Source organism: Rhopilema esculentum, chromosome 12, assembly GCF_057945365.1.
Source record: "Rhopilema esculentum isolate cy_ngs chromosome 12, ASM5794536v1, whole genome shotgun sequence".
Taxonomy (NCBI): domain Eukaryota; kingdom Metazoa; phylum Cnidaria; class Scyphozoa; order Rhizostomeae; family Rhizostomatidae; genus Rhopilema; species Rhopilema esculentum.
The window spans coordinates 1,400,740-1,427,498 of NC_142826.1; the positions used below are offsets into that span (position 1 = coordinate 1,400,740).

The 26,759-nt window shown below is 37.3% G+C and overlaps 1 protein-coding gene across 2 annotated transcripts; it reads right to left on the bottom strand.

The window, feature by feature from the left end:
- Positions 1 to 1,986: 1,986 nt before the first annotated feature.
- LOC135681364 (band 3 anion transport protein) lies at positions 1,987 to 25,370 on the bottom strand. Of its 2 annotated transcripts, XM_065195807.2 has the most exons (16): positions 24,787 to 25,370; positions 24,287 to 24,434; positions 20,032 to 20,197; positions 18,010 to 18,242; positions 13,860 to 14,103; positions 13,014 to 13,174; positions 12,380 to 12,557; positions 10,914 to 11,359; positions 10,415 to 10,714; positions 9,904 to 10,087; positions 8,918 to 9,270; positions 6,948 to 7,142; positions 5,849 to 6,632; positions 4,844 to 5,016; positions 4,347 to 4,517; positions 1,987 to 3,756 (listed from the first exon to the last, which is right to left on the bottom strand). In XM_065195807.2, the coding sequence occupies exons 2-16, from the start codon at positions 24,407 to 24,409 to the stop codon at positions 3,682 to 3,684; spliced, it is 3,786 nt and encodes a 1,261-aa protein (XP_065051879.1). In that variant the 5' UTR covers positions 24,410 to 24,434; positions 24,787 to 25,370; the 3' UTR covers positions 1,987 to 3,681. The 2 variants fall into 2 exon arrangements, with proteins under 2 accessions (XP_065051879.1, XP_065051881.1); XM_065195809.2 differs by lacking the exons at positions 20,032 to 20,197; positions 24,287 to 24,434; positions 24,787 to 25,370 and adding an exon at positions 19,292 to 19,971.
- Between the last annotated feature and the right edge of the window lie 1,389 nt (positions 25,371 to 26,759).

Sequence of the window (26,759 nt, forward strand, 5' to 3'; positions counted from 1 at the left end):
CTCTGTTGCGCAACGAGCTTTAAATTTGAAAGGCCCATCGCTTTCAGAACAGGAAGTGAAAATAATCTAAATAAAAAACTGCATTCTACAAGTCTCAAGGGAAAAATCAATGAAAGGTTAATGAGTGTCTTTGGCATGCCAGAAACAAAAGGTTATTGTAGTGTTGTGTAACAACCATTGGAATTGATAATGCTATTTTATCAGAACTGAGATACACCGCTTAAACATTTTAATCCTACAATGTCATTTTTTCATCCAGATCACGCGATCTTTGCCTTCACTCCACATTCTCTGAAGGGTTCCATAAAGGATACAGAAATAGCTGTGTATTTTGCGGGACTTGGGTCCATACTTCACACGCCGAGCATCACTACCTATGATTGGCCTAAAACCAATATTTAACTTTTTTCCTTCAAACATGTTGTTTCTCTTGATCTCCGTTGACTTTTCGAGAACAAGGAATCTCCTCTTCTAGCTTCTAGGCAGAAAAGCCAAGATATTTGCAAGATATACGAAAATATCTGAAAAAAGGATAAAATGCTTAAGGCCCCGTTTACATGATACCGGATTCACTTCATATCGGATTCGTTTAACACCAGATAGGCCTTCTGTTTACACGATGAGGACCCGTTCCGATATGCTATCGCTCTGAAACCAATCCGATATGTATCGGATTGGGTAAAGTGCTTGTTTAAACGTTCGAATCCGGTATCAACTTGCTCCGCAACCTCAGTTACGATCCCTGTGGCCTCAGGTGGTCTCAACCCCACGTTTGGCGCGTTTTTCAACAAATTGTGGTTTCACTATCAAGAAAACAAGATGGATGCTGATAAAGAGACATTATTCTTTACCACAGTAATTTTACTTGCACACATTTTTCAGATCAGTAGCCACCTCATGGATCTTTTTTTCAAGATATTCCTTATCTTAAAGAAGACTTCACACTCTCCCATCCTTTCCCCTCGAATTGAGAACTCGCTGCATGCGATCTCACGGTCTCTAGCAACAGCTCAAGTCCAGGAAAAATTTCTTCCTTAACTTTCTTCCCTGCTCCCCGCCATTTTTCTGTTTCAGTGACTCACACCAGTGCTCACGTGGCAGGTAATTTTTTGGCGCGACTCAAATACCAACGCAGAGGCCCCGAAACAAAAGACTGCACCCCGCAGTGCGGAGTAACTACTGTCGTGTAAACAGGAGCCCTACCTGGTATAAAACCAATCCGATACGGTGCAGCAAATCCGATATGAAATGAATCAGGTATCGTTTAAACGCAGCCTAAGTCTCTATCGATAACTCCTTACAGCAAAGTATGAGCCCTTAAAAAGAAGCCCCCCCCCCCCAGTATGTAAAGTGGATAGAGCGAAACAAAAAAAATTAGTCCAGTATTTTGAAACCTTGTCAGTGTCAGCAGAGGAGGAGTAGGGTTCGCTGTGAAAGGAGCAACTCCATTAACAAGAAGTCCAGTTCTTTTATTAGTTTTCTTTTATCGACTTGTTTGTTCACTGAAAACGGATACATTCTACCTGTATAATACACAAGGCTGTATAATTCTGATAAAATGCGCACAATTCTGAAACTCATAGGGATGTACGAAGTATTAAACGAATGGAGGAGAGAGATTTGAGCGGGACCTTTACACTGCCCACTTTAAAAGGAGGACAGAGTAAACTGGTTACGTCTGTCGTATCAAATCACGGTAAAGTGCCTATTTGCAGCTCTCAGAGGGGTATCCCTTTTGCCTACACGTGAATCCCCTCAATTTGCTAAATGTTCCAATATGTTTCCTTGATCTATGCCTGCTATCGTTGCTTTTTTCACATACGTAGCTATACTATACTCAATCTAGATATGCGAAATTATAATCATAGACAAACTGAAACCAGCAACCTACATCAGTACGAGAGCACAACAAAATGGCCCCTTTAGACAGGGACGGACACTGTGTTAACCATTTGAAGAGAGGGTGAATAAAATAAGAATTTTGAATTGGATGATCGATTAATGCGTTTTGTATATATGCACAATTGGATTAGTTCTACACGTCATAACAAGGCTAATTAAAAAATGTACAAATTGGCGTGGAGAATCATCTGGAAACTCAGTCCTTTTTCAAAAGAACATATAAACAAGCATAATTACTTCCAAGTGAAAAAATAGCCACGTTAAAGCCTGCTTGAAAACACATTTAAAATTCCCTACAACACCAAAATACTTCGTTTGTACTTTGTCAATTAAAGAACGCCTGCACTCTGCTCTAAAATTCGCCTACGTCAAGGTCGCTGAATACTGAGTGGGATTAAGACTTTTTGTTATTACATAACGAAAACGTTCACTGAAAAGGCTATGAATGAGTGCAAATTTGAACAAATGTTGTTTTTCTGAGTCAAATGGTCGATGCTGGCTTGGAGAAATGTTAATCCATCGAAGGCACATGAAGTATGTTGAGCCTCTAGCTAATGTAATGGGTCAAGGTACTATGGATATGCATCTATACACCGGGTGTCTTGCTTTGACAGTGAAGCATTTATAAAAACCTACAAAATCATCCGTCTCCATTGTTGCCTTAGACAAGCTGTATTAATTTAGTTTTACTAAATCACACAAAATTTCGACTGTTTTCTACAAAATATGAACAACTATATATATAGTACATTATAAATTTTCACAGAAAAAAAAATAATTCTGAACAAAATTGGTTTACTCTTCAAAATGAGATTCTAAACCGAATCTGAATCAGAGATATTGAAAACAAAACAAAATTGCTTCTGTTCCTCAACGGTCACAAAGGTATAAGGAAGATTCATTTATTAAAAATTGTTTCATTGCATTATAAAATAGGTAAAAGAACCAAATAATATCTTGTTAAAACAAAGTTAGTAAATTTTAAATGGAATAAGGAAGTTAACACGTTGGGAATTATGACTATATAATCTGAATTTATTATCACCAGAGGTTTTTCTCTGGACAAGAAACCCTAAATGATTTTCTACTGGGAGAGTAAACCCATTCTCCATTCAACAAAATTCATGGCAGGGAAAACCAGCCGAGTCTTCGCACAGGCTAACGTCCGAGAAAATCAGAACAGGGAGTGGTATGGGTGGGTCCTTCAATAATTTCTAATGAATCCCAATTTCATTTACATTACATAGTTCTTGCCAATTGATATGATTAAAAAAGATATAAGATTTTATGAAGAGAACAGTATTTATTGGTCCTTCCAATGTCGAAAAGACCAAGTGTTAATTAAACTAATAATTTTCATTTTGCTTATTTAACACAGGCGTACAAGCAGGAGATTGCAGATGTGCATACAGACATGCTTATTTAAATTTTTGAACTCTTAAAAATCAAAAGGGTTTGCATGAAAGAAAACCAGTATGAAATGACCGCTTAGGAAATGAGTTCATACATAAATACACGCTTGAAATCAAACCACAAAACAGCCACAACAACAACAACAATAAAAATGACAAAAACAGCTAATCAAACTCAAGAAAATCGAAATTTGTTCACAATGACGTCACAAGTCTAAAAGCGAAACAGCCTGGAAGAACTCTTGAGCATTTTCAGCTTTGGATTCAAGCTTAGAATTTAGGATGAATGAAATACCTCTGCACTGCAAACGATTGGCTCTCGTACTGGACTTCTTAGCCATTAACAAACAAAGGATTTGCTCTGAAATTATATTGGTAGATACACCGTATCATATTCATCCAGATCACTGTCGTACTCTTTTGAATCCTCCTCATTGTCAAGCTGCAACAGGCAGAGAACAGAAAATATGAAATGACAATGTTCAATATTGGCACAAACAAGAAGAAAAAGCTTGCGGGTTTTCGATGCTTGAGATCATAACAAACATCTGAAGAAGAAATCGATCATGGGACATTGTAGGGGACAACTTTGGTATAATATGTAGGTATAACAAGAAGGTATATCATACAATACATGGTATTATAAAAAGCTGTTTCTTACCTTAGTTTTGCTTTCATAAGGCACTTGCAAACATCTTTTGAAAGAACGGAGATCCGCTGTACTTTAAAATGCAATCGAATAAATGTCCCTCCGAAGCAATTATGAGTAACCACAACCTGACCCAATAATCGGCTTAGCCTTAAAGTTACACATACGACTTCAAATTTCACACTTGACAGGAGTTTAAAAAAGGTTATTGCGCTTGAACTGGGTATTCAATTTCTAACTGCTACCTTCAGCAGTAGAAGATTTGATTTTGAAGTACTCAGTAAACAAAATGGGAAGTAACAAAAGGATCGGTTGAGTTATCGATATTCTGATTATATTAATGATATTTCATTTAAACTTTCAAGACAAAAACACTCTCTAACCTCTTCGAGCTCTTCTTCAGTAAAAAAACGTCCAAGATACTTTCTGATGACAGCCATAATAAGGAAGAAAAAGGGGAACATCGGCGCCACTGGAGTGAGTTTGATTACAAATAGAATGATCAGGCACAAAAGCTGCACAGCAGTGTAAATCAGAATTTTGTAAAGAGGAATCTGAAATGGAAAGAAAACAAAATAACAGCTTCAAATGAACATAATTAATCTGGCAACCAAGTTAACAACTGCTGCATAAAAATTATCTTAAAATTGAGAAAGAATTTCACAAAAAACTGACTACAGAAGCTGCAATGGTTTTAAGTATATTGATTATCTTTCATACCAGATTATTTAAGTACAGAGAGAGCTGTTATCTGAAGTTATCTCAATAAGAGTACTCATGACTCTGACTTATGCGTTATAGCAGCCTCTATATGATACAGATCAGGCAACACGACATCAAGCAGCCTTACGTTAGTGGAAAAAACATTGCAATTACATACCATATAAATGTATCTTTTGTTAGGGTGATATTTTCGGGGGGTGAAGAAAAGTCGCATCTGCTCCATAAATTGAATGCCACTGAACAATGAAATGAGGCCCAGATACAGAAACACCCCAAGTAGAACAGCGTACGGGATCTCTCTGATGACGTCAGACATGAAGAGGACTAAACCTACGGAATGAAAATGGATTGCCATTTCAAGGGGGCACGAGTCCATTTAATAAACGAACAATAGCGACGAAGAGAGGGCTTGGAAATAGAAGATACGTAATTCACAAATGTTCCAATTTCATTGTTTATCTTTGCAAATGAGAGAACTGACTGACAGAATTTTAATGCCTGTCAAATAAGGCCAGTCAAATCAGAAACTCTAATTGCAGAAAATTCATAGCAAGAAGCTATTTATCCTTCATATAAACATAAAAAGAATTTGAGAGGATCTCAGAATTTTCTGGATATCAAATTGCCTTCTAATCTGAAGACGTATTATTTATTGACAATTTGAGTCGATATGAAGCTTCTATACCATTCTATCAGCTACGATAACCGCCAAAGTAATCGCATTCAAATATTTTTATAACATTCTATAGGTCATCCCCCTTTCCCCTCTAAAAATGCTGTTTTGTGCAAAGTAAGAAGTTTGGTGTGGTACAATGGATTCATCTCAGGAAAAAACGACATTGAACTCTACAACGAAAATTGCTTTGGCGGAGAGGTAGGGGGTACTGTTAAAGGATATTTTTCTTCAAACAAACTCGTGGAACAGGGCGCTCCAAGGACTCTTGGGATGGATTGTACTTTGACTTTAGAGACCGATTTCCATTTGACATTTTTTGTGCGCGCGGGCGTAGCGCCCAAATTTACACATGCTCAGACTTGGGCGCTACGTCCGCGCGCACAAAAAAATGTCAAATGGAAATCGGCCTTAAAGAGAGCGCTATCTTCGACTCCAATCGCTTCTAATACTGAATACAGAATGACAACTTAAATCGAAGTGACTCACCTACTAATATATGAATAGCTACATTGGTGAGCCTTTGCTCCTTCACTTCGACTAGAAACGGACGTTCCCCAGGCGCATGACATCTACTCATAATGACCAACGCGTTGATATGCTGCACCGACCTTAAGGTGGCGGCACACATCCAAGGCAAGCCGAATACAGACGAAATTCCTGTCAGCACTCCCATCATAAACAGGTCTAAGTTGAAGCCGCCACCTTTCTTGAGTTTATTCCGCTTTTTATTGAGCAAGACTCCCGTCAGTTCAGTCTCCATGAATATCAAAATGCTGACTAAAATTGCCGGAATTACACCAAGCACAATATAGCCTAGCTCGAGTCTTTTCTTATCTCCAAGTGGATTGACGAAAAATCCACGTCGCTCTGCTTTGGTGGGTCTTAATGTCTGTGGAATGTTTATTTTTTCCGTGAATATATTGTCAGTTGTTAAATCTACACAAACCATGAATATCATTGCGATAGGCACACCAAAGTCACTCATAATCCTTCGCCATTTACTGGAGAAAAAATGACTATTTCGAAACTTGCGCAAAAAGAAGGCAATTAAGAATGTTCCAATAAGGAGGACCAAGCTCATTAGGGCAGTGTTCGGCCGCCCAACATTATTAGGTGACAGCGAAGGAGCCTCTGTGATGCTTTCATTTCTTACTAGTTCAGGTAAACTAATGTTACAAATTTGCTCTGTGTAATTTACAAAATATTTTTCTATGAGATCTGCTTGTTCTAAAGATTCATATGACAATTTTAATGGGTGTTCTTTGAAAACCTGAAAAAAACAAAACAGAATTTTAGACTGAAGTCACTATAGAAATTCGTATGTACATGAAAAACATGGTTAACTTTGCATGAAAAAATGGTTAATTTCAGCAAAGAGCAGACCAACATTCATCAAAGAGGAAATGGGACCAGTTGAAAACAAAAAAAGGAACTGTTTGCTCATTAATAAATATAGAAGCCATGGTAACGGCAATCGTAAATTCTATAGGTAGAGAGACATTTTAATAGGTACGAAAACGGTGTCAAGTATTCGTTACATATAAAACAAACTTGAATTTACGTCAAGCTCTTAAATGCTTCTCACCTTTATTAGGAAATAGACTGCTTCATAAAGAAAGAAAAATGAAATAAGAACCGAAACGACTTCTTCGGTGAATCTTGAAAAATATTCAACGAGGTAGCAACCCTCGAATGCGACAACGCCAAGCAGGATGACCAAGACCCACAGACCAATCCAGAACCGCATTGCCATAAACTCAATATTCAGCAGATTGCAAAACTGAAATCAAAATCAAAATCTAAACAGTAAAAACGAATAAGAAAAAAACAATGCCTGATTTTTCACGATAAGAGAATATACAGTGCATTTAATTTTCATAGATCTGCATACTGTAAATTCTCGAATTATCCCCTACACCCCCCCCCCCTCCCCAACTATAAACTTCCTGAATTTTAAGCCTTTAGGAGGTTAATATGAGGGCTTACGGTATTCTTAGATGGTCTGCAAAAGGTTGTTAAACGCATTGAACATTTTGTCAAACAGAGTCATGTAAACAAAAAGAATGAAAAAAATGGGAATAAAAAATTCAAACAATCTTTTGGTGGTACAAAACTTGTAAATAGCTTTGAAAAAAGCAAACATTTAGTAAACTAAAGCTTTTCGTCTGACACTCTTCAGAGTTTAAAACGTCAGAACATAGATCGAAAACTCTACGCTAAGAAATATATATACCCAGTTGTGGATCGAAATAGGCCAATCAGAAACACGAGCACATGACTGTAAAGGTTGACCAATCACAGTACAGTACAGTACAAAACAATTACAGTACAAAAAAGGCCCTTCCGTCCATTCAAAAGGACTGCGTTCCTGCCACAAAAAAAAATTTCTGTTGTGTATGAATTCACGTGCCAGTGTGATTCTGGCTACGTAGGACGCACCACCCAAAGATTGGAGGATAGGATAAAACAACACGTTCCATCTAATATTAGAAACAAAACACATCCCCAAAGAGAACAGCCACCTCGGTCTTGCAAATCCAAAATTACTAATAAGACCTGCGATTCTGCTATCGGGCAGCATTTGCTAGAAAACCCAGTTTGTGCAAAAAACTATAATGGCGACATGTTTCGGATTATTGGTAAAGCCCGATCGTCGTTCCACCTAGCAGTTTTAGAATCTATCTACATAAGCACGAAAAAACCGCTACTGTGTAGACAAAAGGAGTTCGTTTTCACCTTAGGACTCCATTGGTAACATTCTAATAGGCAAGCGGCACTGATTGGTCAACCTTTACAGTCACGTGCTCGTGTTTCTGATTGGCCTATTTCGATCCACAACGGGTATATATATTTCTTAGCGTAGAGTTTTCGATCTATGTTCTGACGTTTTAAACTCTGAAGAGTGTCAGACGAAAAGCTTTAGTTTACTAAATGTTTGCTTTTTTCAAAGCTAATAAAAAATTCATAGCGCCTAGACTATCTTCTAACAATAGGAAATGGGACGAGAGGAAAATTGTTTCATAATTTCATTGGAATTCAAACACATTGAATTTTAATTTTCTCCGAAATTTGGGGGCAAAGGACGAGTTCAAAGAAGTTTTTGAAGTCATTCCAGCAACTTAATACAATCCCAAGCATTTTCAAACTTGATTTTAATCACCGAATAAGGTGGTAAAACAAATCGAACTTTCCACAGAACATTATCAAATATGCCTAACCTTATCAAAGTAGAGCGGTAGTACAGTGGAACCTCAATATAGCGGACATGTGGTGGAAATACCATGAAGGGACGTGTCCGTCGAAGGGAGGTGTCCGTCAAAGGGAGGTGTCCGTCGAAGGGAGGTGTCGGTCGAAGGGAGGTGTCGGTCGACGGGAGGTGTCGATCGAAGGGAGGTGTCAGTCGAAGGGAGGTGTCCGTTTTTGTATGTTACCTTTACAAGCCTTTGATTGGTCTTCGATTTGGAGACGTCCATTATTTGGGGGTTTCGTTCATGGAAGTTGCATCGCAACATCACATAGATCAAAATGGGGAAAAATGCTATGCTTCAAGCTCACCTCATATGTTGCTTGTTCAAATACGAGAATAGGTCCCGTCGTCCCAATGATTATCAGCGGCTGTCCAGCAAAAAGAGCAAACAGGATTCCACCGAAAGACGTGGCGATTAATGTCTCTTGCACTCCTAACCATCCGTCGGTCTTTTTGCCCAGAAGTCCACCGAAAGTGATCGTCGGCGCAAGAGTTGCAAAGAAAATAAATATTAAGGCGATTGCACAGCGGAGGTTTAGGCCGTCTTTGAAATCGGAAACAAAATGCGCCTTTTTGCGTCGGAATTCTCGGATCAAACCACCGAAAATGTGACCAGTTCTAATGAAGGGGTTCAAATCAGCGGGCATTTCATGAGCTGCGGCTGCAAAATGAGACAATTGACAAATTCAGGCAAATCTGCACATTTGCTAATGAATGCCGTAAATAATTCATCATTTAGAGCAATGTAACATAAGTCATACGATTGAAAGTCTGTTTTCAAATAAATATACCATTCATCAATACCGCAAATCCTCGAATAAGCCCCCCCCCCTCGAATAAGTCCCCACTTAAAAAAATCAGTTTTTTGCAAAGGAGCATAATTGCAGAATAATATCTTATTTCAAGAAAGCCCCCACAGGACAATAGCTATAAAGTATAACTTCCTTCGACTGGAGACCAAAAAGCAAATAAGCGACTTTTGTGATGATAAAAAATTATAATATTTGTTAGATCTTCGTACAACACTTTGTAACTCTTTTGATATCAGTTGTTGTTACTAGAAGCTCAAAATGCTCATGTTTATCTTTTTTCCATTCAATTGATCAACAAGAATTTCCGCCATTTTCTTGCTCTTTGTCATGGCTCTGGCACTTTGAGATAAGCCCCCCTTGAATAAACCCCCTCGAATAAGCCCCCACCCAAAAATTCATTTTGGAAATAAAAACTGGGGGCCTATTCGAGGATTTACGGTATAAAAAAAAGTAGAAAATAAGTATAGCTTAAAACCACATACCTTTTTCTCTAAGCAACATCTTACGGTGTCGTTTCTTAATGGCTACCTCTGCTTCAAGAAGAGGCAGCAAAAGGTGTCGGTCCCAGTCTCCAGGTGCTAGTACTACGCTGTCATCAAGAAAAGAGTTAATGGCCGACAGCAGATCGTCTCTATTCTTTGCAGCATAAGCCAAGTCATGAAAAATCTGGAGAAAATATTAAGCATAGAATGAAATGTCTTAGAGAAAAGAAAAAAAACGATAAGAAACAAGGATTGGGTAAATTGAAACTTAAAAGGAAATTGCAAAGGAAATAACAATTCAATCTGAAGCATATCTGTCCTAATCAGTTCCCAGTAATACGAGATATATTGTTATAAAATACAAATCATACGGAGCAAAAAATGATGCCAAACGCCGAGAGCGTTTTCACACCCAGTGCAGTGCTATATCTTTCGTACTGTTTTTCCCTTCAAAGTCGATACACTTGGATTACAGTTGAATAACATAAAACATCGCTAAAAGCTACCTTACCTTATCAGACATCAAAGTGGCAATTGATCTGCCTATCTCATAGTACTCCTTCTTTCGTGACTCTGGGCCAAGCAAAATAAAAAGAAATCTAACTGGAATAGACACTTCCGTGAGATTTCCCAGAAAACATCCCTTAGCTAATCGAACGAAGGCCATCGTTGGCTGATAAAGATCCGGCAACGTTCCGACCAATACGGAAGTTGCTTCCGCACCAACAGGGACCCGGCTTTTGACATCAGACTCGGTTTTGAATTCTCCTGTCTCTTCAACCGTTGTTGGTCCGAATTTCACAGTAGCTCGCTAGAAATGCAAGAAAAGATTCTGAATAACTTATCCAAAAACTGCAAAAAAAACTTGAAAAAGAAACAAGAAATGCTTTCCATTATCTGCTAGAGAAAAAGGACGAAAATGCGTAGCAGAGTGGGTGTGCTAATTTTAGGGAAAGAAACTGCTGTTGAATAGCAAATATCAAACAAAAACAGAGAAATATGGAACAAACCTTTTCGTCATCATCAGAATCGATAAAATACGATTCTTTCATAAAAGGTTCCTTATGATGATCTACTTCGTCCGAATCCATTTCTATATCGCCAAGTTCAAATACGACAGAATCTTTATTTGCTACAACGTTATTATCCACTTGAGTCTGATCCTTTTGGGGTTCTTCTTCGTGCTTTATATCAACGTCCACGTTACTGTCGATCCCACTGTCCTTTTCGCGCCCGGAAGTACTAGAGTTATCCATTGTAAACGAGCTCAGACTTGAAAATGAGAAATTCCTCTTCAGTCTGCTCTGTTGATGCTGATGACGATGCTTGGACAGAAGTACGTCGATCACCTTTTCTTTGTTGGCTCTGCTTAGCTGGTCAGTTATAACCATGTTTTCCGCAACCGATTCATAAATTGAATTTAAATCAAACGATTCAAGGTCCAGAAGAACAGTTCCTGTGGAAAGAGCACAAATCTGTAAAGCTAGAAAGAATATTATGTTTTGGCAGCAAAAGATTTAATTTGTCCTTCCAATGATCATAAATTTCAACCATCCAAAAAAGGTATCCTATAATTTTTCAGTTATTTTAAGTCAGCATTCAATCCAAACGCAAGCTAAATTCAGTGCAAATGACTTTGCTATTTCAACCCAAACAACGCACTGCGAAAACCACTGCTCGTACAATACACACTTTTGGGGGCCGACTAAAACGGCCATTTTGAGAGTTTCGTATTGCTATGAAATTGAAGCACAGAAATTTGAACAAATTACTCTTGTTAATTCGTAAGATAGAGCTTTTTAAATATTGACATCATAATATACCTTTGTGGTTTATAGTTCATCAATCTCACAACTTTTATTTTTCTTTTCAGGTGAATATTCATTTTCATTCCTCCTTTTTGCTTTTGTATCTTTAATATGTTTATTATTTTTCATAATGGCTCACTATGATATTAATCTATAGAATATGATTTGGAAAGAATACTTAGCCGAAGTGAATATTATTGTATTACGTAGCGCTGTAATGAATTAGTAATTTGGACCAAAAAGAATGTGAAGAGGCACACACCAGGCGATTCTCAATCTCTTTTCCCAAATAAAATAAGACAATGCCACCTCTGATTGCAATCTCTCTTAACGTAATTTTTTTTTTGAATTTTCTTATACAGATAATAAGTTATTAGCAAAAAAGAATATTCCAAAAAAATTGTCCTAGGTATCCAGTGCAACATCACCAAAGGGTATTTACAAACGCATCTTGCAGAAAGCTCACAAGTCCAGAGCCCCTAATTTGTCACATATTGCTGTAATTACTTCGAGCATGGTGTTTACTTTCTTAGGCTCTGAATCATCCACATCAAGTTCGATAAACAAATGAATCTACTGATATCAAGATGACGATTGGCTCACTACATCAGCACCTGCACAAATCCTGCAAAATCAAGTCAACGCACAATTCTTTATTATTCTCGTACCTGATTCTATGCCTTTTCTCAATTCTAAGAGACTGTGGAAGGAAAGCGAGGCAATATGAGGTTTGCCCCATTGCTCGTTCTGCTCGACATCTTCTTCAAACTTGATCCATCTTGCACGCTCTTTCCATTGCATCTCGTTGTCCGTGCCACATGTAAGCTCCTCTAGCTCGACGAAGCCCTTGAAGACAGCAACATCATTTCAATTAACATTATTTCACACACACATTTGCACGATTAAATTAACTTTATTTAGCAAAAGGCAGGCTGCAAATGAAAACAGCATAAATATATCACGAATTTCCCCATTTTCTTGCGCGGTGATTAAAGGCTTCGCGAAGCATTTTAAACATAACAGTCACAGAAGATGCAGTTAAATCACTTTCTCCTTAATATTACATCACTTTGCATACTCCCTGATTTCTTCACAACGATTCCCCTGCAATAAACGATCCACCCCTTTCTCAAAGTATGCGCTTCCTCATATGTGATCTCTTTGAAAATGACTAAGTCACAAGTTACTGGGTATGTGCTATTGAGCATTCCGCGCCCGGCAACAGGAACTATATTCTCTTGTTCCGCTTACACTTTAATCTAGATGCATGTTACCAATACTTTCACTTATCAAGAACATTACCTCTTTTGGGACATGATCGTACTTGTACTTGGGTAGCGTTATTTGCACATGAGCGGGTTTTTCCGTCGGTTCACCGTGAGTTATATGGGTGGTCATTCCAGATTTCGGTCTCTGCCGGGATACACGTCTTCGCACGCCGTTGAGGTCTTCAAAACGATGACCTGTGAGGGTACAAATAGGGGAATCCATGAAACTGATCAAGAAGGCCCTGTGTTACAAGGAAAGCACACCACTAAATCTACGGAAACGTTGCTTATCCAGTGATCCAAAAATTAAAAGAGGCATTGAAAACATCACAAAATTCATGAAGCTTTTAGCTTGAACTGTATTTCTGTCAGACGTATACCTATAAAACTGAAGCCTGCAATAGAAATCACTAGGTTGGTCTCAAGTCAGTTGCACAAACAGCAGAGCCCTTTGGAATGGAAGATGGGAGCCAGCTAGAATGTCAAGGGTTGGCATGATTCTTTAACCTGGTTCCAGAGGGTCTCTTTACATCCCCATAGCTAATAAATTCAGGTGAAAATTCTTTATTTCCAATTTGCGGTTTTCTAATACAACTGATGTGTTTTTTAGTTATGATCTGTAAGTAAACTTGGAATATCTTATTTTGAATTCAAATACGTTCTCATCTGCAAAAGACGAGAATAGCGAGCATTCCTCGTGGCGGCAAGCCGAGCGTAAGCCATTATAATTCCAGATCGAATACTGATAGGGATTCAGGCCATATGGATTCTTATACACACCCCGAAAGTCTTTCTCCCTCTGCAACCCTCGCCCTCCCCAAAATCGAGCAAAGCATTCGGGAAACAGAAGTAAGGAAAAGGGAAAATTTGTATTACATACTTTGAATGGTATCCCGATCTTTGAGATCTAAAGTTCTTAAGACTTGGTCCTCTTTTAGTTCCTGCGATATGTCGAAAATAGCCTTCTTCTCCTCCTCAAGGGTTTGAAGGCCAGTCCGAACCCTGGATTCCAGGCTGTCTGACTCGCTGAAGCCGCGATGATGGTGATGTCGCCGATGACCACGTTTCTCCCTGTCATGTTTATGCCTGTGGCGATGCTTGCGCTGTCCTGCATCTTTCTGGTCCTTTGTAAGTCAAAATAAAGAAATATCCATGAAATAAGTAAAAAATAGAGGTTTAAATACAACTTTGAACAATAAACCCAACTAGTAGCAGCTTTAAAAATCATACTTCAAAAACATTTGATAAACGTTCAAATCAAAGACATCTGAGATGTAATGGCTAGTGACATGCTGCCACGTGGTGATGCCAATGTCATAAGTGTTTATGCGAGCGTATACAATTTCAAGAGAGCTGAGAAAAAGCCCTATGTTTCATCAAAAACGGACTATAAAGATATGAATGCGGAAGTGATTGAAGTTCCTTTTCAAATGAATCATGACGGAATGATGAAAAAAATAAGATGGTTTTCCTACAAATACGAGGCACTGCCAATAAAAAAGTTTCAGCGCCTATGCTTTGAATACCGGATTATCAACGGCGCCCGGGAACGGAAATTCCAATTCAAAAACGGCCCATTGCTAACCGAATTCAAGTACTTTTCTACTTTATCATTATTATTATTATTATATTATTTAAAGTTGGTATTCACAATAGCTAAATACAACAGCTAATTTAAACCAACTATCTACAAAAAAATTTACAGAACAGCTGTTCATGGATCCTAACGTTATTATAAGTTTGGCCCTTACTTCAACGTTATTGCTAGCATGATCAACTAATAACATCCGAAAACTGGTTTTAAGATGACAAAGAGCTGAAAAAAGGGCAAGAATTGCAGCTACCACGTCCTTGATTGAATCACGAGAGGATATGAGGCAGGTGAAACAAACTCTACAGCTCACATGAGTTGCTAATGGATTTTAAAAAAGTTTAGCAAAAACTGTTTGCTCGCAGAAACAGGACTGCCACGAGACGGCAATAAAACATTTCGTGAAACACAGCCAAACAACTGCATTAATTGCTAATTGTTACCGACCAATTTCAACTTACACCCCACATGACCCTAGACTTCGGCCATGCCAATTCTGGATATTTTTGCCACGCAGTATTTTCCTCTTTCAAAAAGCAAAAATAAAAAAGAACAGCAAGAACGAAAGTGAAGAAGAGAAATCAATGAAGAAGGAGAAGTGCTCACAGACAGACATCAGCAGCAAACTAACAATCGAACTGGTTTCGATGATTCTTCAAAACATGAGAAATGAGGATTCTTTATCGAGCTTTTTGAAGTGATAACTACAAACACATAGAGCTACCGAGAGCCAGCTCAGGCCCTGCACTTAAATGTTGAGTTAGAAATTAAGATATGAGTCCTCTACGTTTATTAAACTGTTCATAGGGTCCAAGCCCTGTGATTGTCACCTCCGGCTACCCCCCCCCCCCCTCTCTCCCTCTGTGCTAAACCTACTGGTTTACCGAAGAGGCCGTTTCACCAAGCAGGTCGAGAACTCCCGATTACTAAATCTTACATTACATTGTCAGCCATCAAAGCATAGAACCTGCATACCACTTAGAAACGGTATAAGACTGCTGCCACAATCTTGTAAAATTTTAAAGCTCTGGACACAATGATTTCGTCTATTCAAGAAAGGTTTAAACATAAAAGTTGCTAGGCTTGTGAGAAAATGGAATCGTTGCTTTTAAAATCGATGAATTCTCAAAATATATCCAAAGGGTCTGCTCTTTTAAAAGATTGGTGTGGCACATTAAACTTGGAGTACTTATCGTGGTGAACGCTGTAAAATTTCAAACATTTTTGGGATGTCAAAAATCGACCTGTGTGCGGTGCTCAATGATAAAATTTGTCGATGATTATTGTGAAAACTATTCAGTACATATCAGAGAAAAAAAGGTTTAGAGGATAACAAACAAATGGCAGCAGACGAGGCACCAGTTACTGTCCTAAATGATGCTGCATTATTCTTATCTGAATCCACAAACAAACCCAATAAATTTTCTTTGCATCGTTAATTCTTCTTCTTAAGATATTGTAATGGCCAGTATTGTTATTCCTATTTCTCACCCCCTCCAGTTTTTGCTTCGTCGCATTGCACCTGCTAATATCCAGTACAAGTTCGTTTAGTGATAAGTAGAAATATTTTATTGCAAAGCGCAGATTATAAATACTAGGTGTGGATGGGAAACAAGAGTTTCATGACAAGATAACTATTGACTGAGCAAGATTTATCACCGCATTGATCCTATCACAGGCGATGGTACGCGCTGCGCTCACAAGAAACACGGCGTTTGACCAGACAAGTATATATTGAAAGAAAACAACTCTGTAACAGGGGTGTCCAAAGGGCAAGGTATGGCGGGTGATACCCCTACAACCCGAAAACATGGCGGTCATATGGTCAATGACAGTGTGGAAGGCCAATGGAAACATAAGAAATTAAAGAGCCGCACCCAAACCCCTTTCCGAGGAAGGTTTCCAAAGCTTGGGAAAATTGTCCAGAGAAAGATCTACACACTTTCCTACACATTGACAACCAGCTTCTCGAAACATTTTAGCCATTTTTAACATTTTCCTGCAAAGCATAGTAAGTCTAAGGGCTCAAATGAAATACCAATAATTTCAGCCTCATGTAGGTTTCGCCAGCAAGGAGCGAATTTATACCTCAAGAATTGGGGTTGGAAATATTGGGAAGAAGACGTGACCAGGGACCGCACACCAGTCTAAAAGTGGAGGAGCTTAAATGGGTGTGTCCGAGAATTTTTCGAGGCCACGCTCTCTAGAACGCTGGAAAATGCCTCTTTCAGAAAATACTTGCTTAATGCCTCTTTTAGAAAATTATTTTAGAAAAAAATTGATGGTAATAAAACACCAAGCTAGCCAAGTTAGAAAAATACATCATATCATTTAACAAGATAAAACACCTAGAAAATGAACAAAAATGGTTCCCAGTCAAGAAGAACTGCTACTACATAGGAGTAAACTATCTAAAGTTGCATTATTGTAAACCTTTCAAAAAACTTTTCTAGCCTATTATTGCAAAAAAGTGGGGGGGGGGGGGCTATAGCCTAAACATATAGTCATATTGCTAGCCCAATGGCTGTGCGGTGCCTGGTAATGACACACACATCCCCTAGTAGGTAAGTGACACACACATCCTCCTGTAACCAGCCTTTTCTTTAGCGACCGGCTGGTGCTGCTCAAGACTTGCATAGAATGTTTACTTTCCCTCTTTATTGTGAAGTTGGCAGCAGAACAAGCTTTTTACTTAATGGACATTGCCATTGATTTTATTTTCGGAATTCATAGATGTATATTTGGAGGTTACGATTTCAAATTGCCGTTGCCCGCTGCAGATTCTGATCAATCTTGCTGCATGTCATATCTGTGAAGGATCAAATCTCGTGTAGGCGGGTGCCGGAGTGATAAAGCAAGATTATTGCGAATAGTGAAAACATGGATGTAATTACGTCTACTCAAATAAGACCATGGAAAATATTCTTCACTTAGATAACAAAGGCTGCAGATTAAAAGATGAATATCAGATGAAAAAGATGCATGGGAAAGTCCTTAGGTCTGCAATATCCACCAAACAGATCACGTCGTAAGATCACATAGAGATGGGGGTGGAGGCAATAGAACCTAATGAGATGGAGTTCAGAATGCCTTCATCTATGGTGGCCCATAACTGCCACAGAGAAAACACAAGATTCACAGCCATTGCAAATAGTCAGCAATATTTCCCAAAAACCCACGGCAAAAGCAAAAGTTTCCGGCATTCCTCAAAACCATTTTTATCAATACCTTATACTTTGAAATAATATCAAACGACGAGAGGAAAAACAAGATTCGGACTAGCCAAGAGTGGAACAATCCCCCTCCGGTTAGATCTATTACTTATCTGACACCTAATGACCAGAAAAGTGTGTACTAAACACAATTTCTCAGTGTCTCAAACTCTTGGCAGAAGCAAGCTCAACTCAGACGGTCCATTAAACGCGCAAAAATAGCTCACCTTTGGCCATACCGCACCCTCTGTTTCGTGGTCGGATATCTGCTCTTGCGTCAGCTCCTTGTTCTCCGAAATTTGTGGCAAAACCTTGATGGCAGGAAACTTCTGTGGTGATTTCGAAAATTTTTCCTTTTCAGTCTTCTTCTCTTCTTTAGACGAACGACGTTTCTTTTTAGATTTTTCTTTGACAATAGGTCGAATCGGCTCGTGATAATGCTGTGATATCTTGCGATGTCCTATTAAAAACAGATCATTTGCAAGTTATTAGAAAATTTCAATTTTATATCTTCATTGCAAACATGGGTCCCTAAACGAGCGTTATATAGCATTATCAATTCCTATCAATGCCGCTGTACATGGGGGAGTGGCAGTGTGAGCCGTTGCCACATTTTGGAGAATCAGTGGGGCCATACTATGAAAAATTGGGGAAAGATGGACCCCGTAACGCCGACTAACATATAATTTGTAACAGGTAGCGAACGTCTATTTGCAATGAATAATTGAAATCCAGATCCTGAAAATGTGAAATCGATCAGCAAATGCTTTCTAAACAGCAAAGGGAAGAAACATTGCCAATTCCAAGCTTCTGGGGCCAATCGTTTGCTTTCATGGAGGCATCGTTCAACGTTTTAATGAATTTAGCGAAAATGTATTGTGGGGAAAAATATTTTTCTGTATCCTCATAGATTCACAGGTAACTGGATGAACGCACATTCCTTTCAAAATCATACGTCTTTAAATGATAACATCGGATAAATAATAACATAATATTCTAGCTCCTTCATAATATTCATGAGATACAAAAACAAATAAAAACCAAACGATTTGAGCAAAATCTCCTTGAAATTGCATTGCAAGGTCCTTGAAAATTTTTTTCTTGAATTAAGCAATAATGGAGAGAAAGATTCAATCGAACACTCTCTTTATTTTAAACTGATATTCGTTTCAGAATTTTAAAAATGTGCGTTCTCTGTAAGCATACATTAACATGCTCAATCAACTAGCTCAATTTACAACAAAGAGTGCTGCACGAAAGCAAGAACATGCTGTGATTTTGTCGTGAACTTGACAGATAGGTTCAATATGACTATATGTGACAGAACTAACAAATATGTTCTTAAAAATACCTGAAAAAACCCAGGAAAAATCGAGCACACGTTTCATAATTGCCAACTGGCCATACACTGCAACTTTTATTTGCCAGAGACAAGAAACATTATCTTTCTGACATTACTCAAACAGCGTGGATAAATAATTGATAAAGTAGCTAAAAATGTGGACTAACCGACCAATCCGTGCAATGAAAAATCGTAAAAAACCCATAAGATGAGCGTGAAAACAACGTTAACCATGTTGGAAGCCACTAAGAACTGGTTATTAGGCAGATTTGCAAATCTCCGTACCTGCCGAGTTTTACAGTTGCTGAAAATAATAACTTCCAAAGAATAAAACATTTACAAATCCCTGCTAAAGAATTTTTAAATTTTGTAATCACTGCTTACTCTATTATTTTGCTTGACGCTGGACTAGCCCCTCGTAACAGAAATACAGGCATAAAACGTTCATGCTCAAAACATTTTACAGGTTCGTTTCCTCCTTTCTTCTATAGCAATAAAAATGAAATAAATTTGGTTCTGCTTAATGTTTAATTTTTATTAGGATACAAAGTTCAGCAATGTGCAAATAAAGGTTTAACCTAATTCTGGACAGAAAATCGGCATAAAGGGAATAAAAGCACCCACCCTGGAATATGCCCTTCATGAATGCTGACGGTGTTGCACGTGCAAAGCATCTTCTGGCGACAAACCAGGAGGGGGCGACAAACCAAACTTTTTAGACCACGCCAATCAATGAAATTCAAAGGATTACATCACAAAAAGGGCGTTGCCAAAATATTACCCCTCTCCCGACATTTTCTCACCGAATTTAGATTAAGAACTGGGGGGCGTGTCCCCCCCCCCCCCCCCCGCAATCCCCCGTGGCGCCGCTACTGAACAGGAACTGGAAAAAAGCAATAAAACTTACTCCTGTAATCTTTCTCGTCAAAATTATAATCTGTATGTGCCTTGGGTGTCTGGAATTCTTGCTCGCTTGATGCCTCGTGAAAGGGAGGTGCGTATCTGTAGTCATACGACAACATTTTGTCATACTGATCATCTTCCAAGTTCTTGGAATCGAGTTCTGCATTTTCCTATGGAAGAAATTAGCAGGAAATAACCCTTGGTTGTAAAAGATATCTACCTTTCTTAACAAATTAAACAAGAAGCTTTTATATACAACTCTTTTACCTACAGGGTACCTAAATTATTCTTGTACAGTGCATGATTCTTCCAATTGCACAAAACACGAATGCTTATATTACACACAAAAATTGACGAATTTTCTTCTATTAGTCTGGCTACTCTGAACACACTATATGTTTTTATTTTTTCTATAGAATAAAACCAAGCCCCTAAATAATGAACATTGGTGCCACTATGGCTGTTGAAAGTTCCTTGCATTGCCAAGCGCTAACTTGTACCAGCCATTAGAATTACTTTATTGTAGTTTGTAGCCACCATTACCACAAGGTGTTAATTAATATTGGAGGCTTCATATATTTTCAGCACGTGATATATTTTCAGTTCAGCTCAGTTAATTTATTTTAAATTCCACTACATACAAAACACTCTGATATTAAAAAACATACATCAAAGAAACAACATATTATTAAGGCTCCTATGTTCTTAACATATGGGTCGGCCCTCAACCTTCATGACTTAAGCCTAAGGTGCTTTACCTCTTCTTCACAGTTTGTGGCTTTTGGAACAAAGTTATGCAAGTAAAAGTCATTACTACTATGTTTATAAGAAGCAAAAGAAAACCTTTAAACCTTAAGATGAATGACTGCTCATATAAATTTCCTATAATGAAAATTACTGTTTATCGGCCTGTATAGGCAGAGCTTTACCTGCTATTTGGTGTATAGAACAGGATGGTTCTAAGTTGCTACTCTAGATTCACGCTTAATGCATTCATCAGGCAACTTTTCTGCTCTACACTTTACTTGTTGTAAAGAATAAGATGGTTCTAAGTTGCTACTTTGAGTTTCATGCTTAATTTGATTGTCAGGAAACAAAGCATACATTTCATAAAAAATGTTCAAAGACTATTCATATAAAAATTCTACAGCATTTTGCAACCTTGAGTTATTGCAAAAAAAACAAAAATCACTTCCTCAAGCTTGATTTTCCTAAGTATTTGATGTTTTTAATTTAGTATTATATTTATTTATTTTGTAGCTTGAGAATTTTATTTAGTATCCATGGATGATAAAATGAAAATGAAAATGCTATTAGTGATTCAATTTTCCCTAGGAGAGATTTACAAAATTATGATTGACAACCATCTTACCAAAATTTACCAGCCCCTTTTTGTACAACCCTTTCCTTTGGGGGAACACTTGAAAAAATCAAGATGGCATGATAATGATGATTCTTAATAAAACACTAACAACTATCAAGTATCAGGGAAATATGTCAGAAGGAAGAATACAGGATAGGCTGTCTGCTGGATAATTTGAATCTTGAAATACTATGATAGAAGGAAGAATGCAGGATAGGCTGTCTGCTGGATTCTTTGAATCTTGAAATACTATGATAGAAGGAAGAACGCAGGATAGGCTGTCTGCTGAATAATTTGAATCTTGAAATACTATGATAGAAGGAAAAATGCAGGATAGGCTGTCTGCTGGATTCTTTGAATCTTGAAATACTATGATAGAAGGAAGAATGCAGGATAGGCTGTCTGCTGGATTCTTTGAATCTTGAAATACTATGATAGAAGGAAGAATGCAGGATAGGCTGTCTGCTGGATTCTTTGAATCTTGAAATACTATGATAGAAGGAAGAATGCAGGATAGGCTGTCTGCTGGATAATTTGAATCTTGAAATACTATGATAGAAGGAAGAATGCAGGATAGGCTGTCTGCTGGATTCTTTGAATCTTGAAATACTATGATAGAAGGAAGAATGCAGGATAGGCTGTCTGCTGGATTCTTTGAATCTTGAAATACTATGATAGAAGGAAGAATGCAGGATAGGCTGTCTGCTGGATTCTTTGAATCTTGAAATACTATGATAGAAGGAAGAATGCAGGATAGGCTGTCTGCTGGATTCTTTGAATCTTGAAATACTATGATAGAAGGAAGAATGCAGGATAGGCTGTCTGCTGGATTCTTTGAATCTTGAAATACTATGATAGAAGGAAGAATGCAGGATAGGCTGTCTGCTGAATAATTTGAATCTTGAAATACTATGATAGAAGGAAAAATGCAGGATAGGCTGTCTGCTGGATTCTTTGAATCTTGAAATACTATGATAGAAGGTAATAGTCGGGAACAATGCAAAACGACAATGTGAATCAAATGTTGTAAGATAGAATATAAATAAATTTGATAAATACTAATATTTCACCTTAGCAAACAGCACTTTGCCAGAGTAAATGTAACCAATGAGTTAAATTCTACCTTACAACATTGGATTCTCATTATCATTATGAATTTTTCCTGACTATAACATTGTATCTGGGAAAACCCTAATATCATCTTTCAAACAAAAGTGTACAACATTAATTAACAGATATTTAACATTGATTAATTCACCACAACATAATCCACCACACAAAGGCAAGCAGCTCATCAATTTTCTTGGAATATGTCCTGCAGTTTGACAATGTAATAATTGCTGTTATCCTTACATTGTTAGCCTGTATATCTATGGAGAGTTGTTTATGTCTATATTACAATTTTACTTTTTGCAGAATGATTAAGGATGTCGCATGCAATTCACCCCCATTTTACATCTTTAACTAAATTCTAATGACATTAGGTTATTCTAAGGCATTTAAATCCTTAGTTTAACATTTCTAGTGGTTTTTTAAATTTTTGATAACATATCATATACCCACTGCTTAATCATTCCGCGTGGCATTACTTATTATATGACTCTATATTCTGAGTGGCCTTTCATTTTGTATGGAGTTTCTAACTTCATATGTATGGCGTTTCAGCACTAAAAGCTTTTTAGTTGGTTTCTTATTTCAGGACCTAAATTTGCCTTATTGTTTTAAAGTTGAGCATTTTTTAAAAAATAAAAATGTAGACCATCACGAAAAAACTCATGCAGATCAAAATTCAAAGTATGCTATTATTCCCAAAGAAAAAATTAACAAAATAAAAACTCTTGGAGACTTTTTTCAAAAATGGAAATTTTACATTTTCTTAATTCTACTTGTACAAAAGTTTCTTAAGTTTTTTGCCATTCTCGTTCTGGTGTCTTAAAAACCAGTTTCTTATAAATAAGAAGACATGTATTTAGTAATTGATACTGTAAATGAAATCTGAATTGAACTGAACTAATAACTAAGAAACACTTGATTGGTAAATATGCAAAAATGTTGAACTCGTGGAAGTTTAATGTATGTACTTGAATTATTACACCTTTTTTGTAAGAAAAATTTTATAAGAACGCGCGCCTCAGAATTGGTCAAAAGTTAAGAACAAATTAAGAACAAGCTGAGGCTGAGCTACTGTAAAATGAAATTTTGAAAAACATTTTATTTCAAAAACGAGAATCTTGTGGGTGCTTTTTCCGAGAGTATTCAAAATGGCAGCAAATGAAGGTTTTCTCACTCACTTTGTTGGCCTGAACACCTCCCCAGAACGAAAAGCTAGAAATCTCACTGCTTATACCCTATACATTTAAGAACAAATTAAGAACAATCAAGCCTTAGATTTTCAAAAAAAATAAGAACAATCAGCCTGAACTCAAATTTACTGGTTCTTATAAAAAAAGAGTGTAATACAAATGTTATAAGGATAAAATGATTCTGGGCTTAGCTTGAAATGTTCTGATAACATTTTGAAAAAAATTTGTAAACTGATAAAGGTAACTACAAAGCCAGGCATTGTTCGCTTGCTTTATTAAACCTGCAGCTGAGTTGCACGTGAACTTCCGAAAACAACACAAAAATAAACTAAAGCACTAATAAAAGCTAAAAGAATCTATGAACAAGAAAAACTTTAAACCGAAAACATAGTTATCCGCTCTTGAGGACTATTCCAGAAGGCATTCCTTTGCAGACAAAACGTGCACCAACTCCATGTCCTACGCTTACCAACAGATAATGGCCTAGGCGATTCAGCTGTTATACAGTAAAATTCAAAACTAAAGAAAAACACGCTTAATAACGCGACTGAAACCTGCAGAGCAAAAGTGATGAACTTGTGCTATTTTAATACCTTGTCTTCACCATCCTCGTTTACCACAGGCCCATCAAACCAGTGTGAATTTTCAGCTAACTCCTTTTCATTATCCAAGTAGCGTGATTCTTGTTCCTCGTATGTAATTTCTTCGTTGCTCATTTTCCGATTTCCAACTGCAGTACGACTAGAAATGATTAAAAATGGTAACCGTTATACCTAAAATAATTTGCATTTGACTCCAATTTCGATACAATACGAGTATATTAACTCAATTTATTGTAACTGTTTAATTTTCAAGCAAAAAAAGCGTTTTTGAAGTTACAAGCACATCATTTGAAACCTTAAATGTTATTAAAACCCTCTGGCATTTTAATCATTTAATCGAGAAATTACTAGCTTTAGACCAATCTGCGTAATTAAGACTCATTTTACAGCGCCATTCTGAAGGAAAACAAAATTGATAAGTAGGATTATTACACACCCCGCACAACAGTAAACAATGTATTCAAACAGCAAGATTAAGTCTCCAATTATACCTGTGCAACTATGTTGGGAATATCACTGCGTCTGGACTTAAAAAACTCCAGTTTATTTGATGCAGCATTGACCAAATGTCAACTTGCAGGAAGCAAGCAAATGTAAATAAACAACCTCGGTGTTGGCCTAAATTAGCTCGAAGGCCCCTGTCAATATGTCGTCAAAACCATTAGAAATGCGTTTAAATTCCCAAGACTTGTCAGTTGCCAGTCCTCCTTTTTCTGAGTTACACAGTGACAACACTTTTGAATAAACCGCGCGCTTCTTATCACAAACAAATATACTTTCGAACAGATTTTAAATGCTGTCCAATTTCAGCTCCACTTTCAAAACACTAGTGACTAGAAACCGAGCGGTCAAATTAATACAATCGTATCGCGAATCGTCATAGTTGTCCGCTCTCTAAAAACCCAGCCGATTACTTGTAAATTAGGCCGCTCTGGTAACAGCTACCAATTTTCACAATGCTTTAATTGCAGTAGGTTATCAATTCAGTTTTTCTCCGTCTTTACCAGAGTATCCTTGCCTTGTTTACGTCCCTAGAACCTTCCTAGACTTTGCACATGGTCTTCCAGCAAGTGCCACCAATTTAGCCAATCAGGTTCAACTTACAGCTAATCACGTGCTTCTCACATCTACTCGATGACTTTAAAAATTTGATTCACAATAATATTTACGTAGAAAGTTTATAAATTACCAATCCATTTCTTCATATGATAAGCTCCTTTTCTAGAAAAAATATCTTGCTTGAATAAAAGTTTGTTGGGGATTCTGGAGGTAAAGTTTGATATGAATATAGAGAGCTAAAAGTAGGCAAAAAACCTTTTGGTAGTTTTTTCACCATTATTCTTGATGCCACAACCCGAATAAATTCCCATTTTGAACAAACAATATGGAAGCAAACTGCATAGGTATATGAAAGCGCCATCGTTATAATGCACAATAAATAGAAATAAAATTAAAACTTTGAAGAATGTATTAGAAGTTAAGTCAATGAGAAAAAAAACACGTTTGGCTTCTCATATGTTGCATATTTCCTCGCCTTTTTTAATGGTGCTTACTCTGAGCTCAGTTCTTGACATACCACATCGAAGACGTCATAAATCTTAAAAATTGGCTTATCTCTATTGCACTATTTTTATCCAATTTTTTACATGTAAAGTTATGATAAATAAGACCTTGTTAAATAAATTCCTTTAAAGTTGCATTTCAATAATGTTAAATTTGGTTGCTGTTGAAGGAGACAACAATAATTTAGTTCTATAGTTTTCGTGGCCTGTTTTTTCAGACGCTACCTATAAAGGCAGGCAGACCTGTCTATAATGGCTATAATAGGGAAGGCAGACCTGTCAACCTAAAATTTTCAAAACCTGGAGATTTCAGATCTTTGATTGAGAAAAACAGTGAGATTTGGCCAAAAACAGAGAGATCCCTAGAATTTGTTGAATTTATAGACAACATACCTGTCAAAAAAGTCATGTTGGACAAACAGTTATTGACAACAATTATCATCGGTAGCGACTTAATGGATTTAACGTTTTCGTTAATTTGAAAACACTAACAAAAATCTTTGTCGCGAAGAAAGTCATTTCAATAATTTTTGTTATATAAAAAACTTTGCTGAAAGACAAGGAAAAACAGGGAAAAAATCATAAAAAACCGGGAGACCGGGAGAAAACAAGCAAAACCTGGAGTCTCCCGGCAAAACCGGGAGAATTGACAGGCCTGGGAAGGCTAAAAGACATGAGGCAAGCAAATCTTTTGAATACACGGCAAAAATACTGTTCTTACACTGTAAAGGGTCTTCATTGTTGCAAAGTTCTCTAAATCACATGTTTCGAAATTATACACATTGGTTTCAAATTGGTTTCATTTTCTATTCAATTTATTTTCCAATAGCGACCAGACGAGAAAACTATATTTTTTTGTCAATCGTACAATAATACAGAGCGACAGAAAATGACAGATCATC

Excerpts from the sequence above, each read along its gene's own strand:
- LOC135681364 (XM_065195807.2), bottom strand. The coding sequence starts at position 24,409 with ATGAGCAACGAAGAAATTACATACGAGGAACAAGAATCACGCTACTTG. Across the intron at positions 20,198-24,286 it reads ACGAGGATGGTGAAGACAAG|GAAAATGCAGAACTCGATTC; the intron begins GTATTAAAATAG and ends TTTCTTCCATAG. Across the intron at positions 11,360-12,379 it reads GAGAAAAGGCATAGAATCAG|GAACTGTTCTTCTGGACCTT; the intron begins GTACGAGAATAA and ends CTCTTTCCACAG.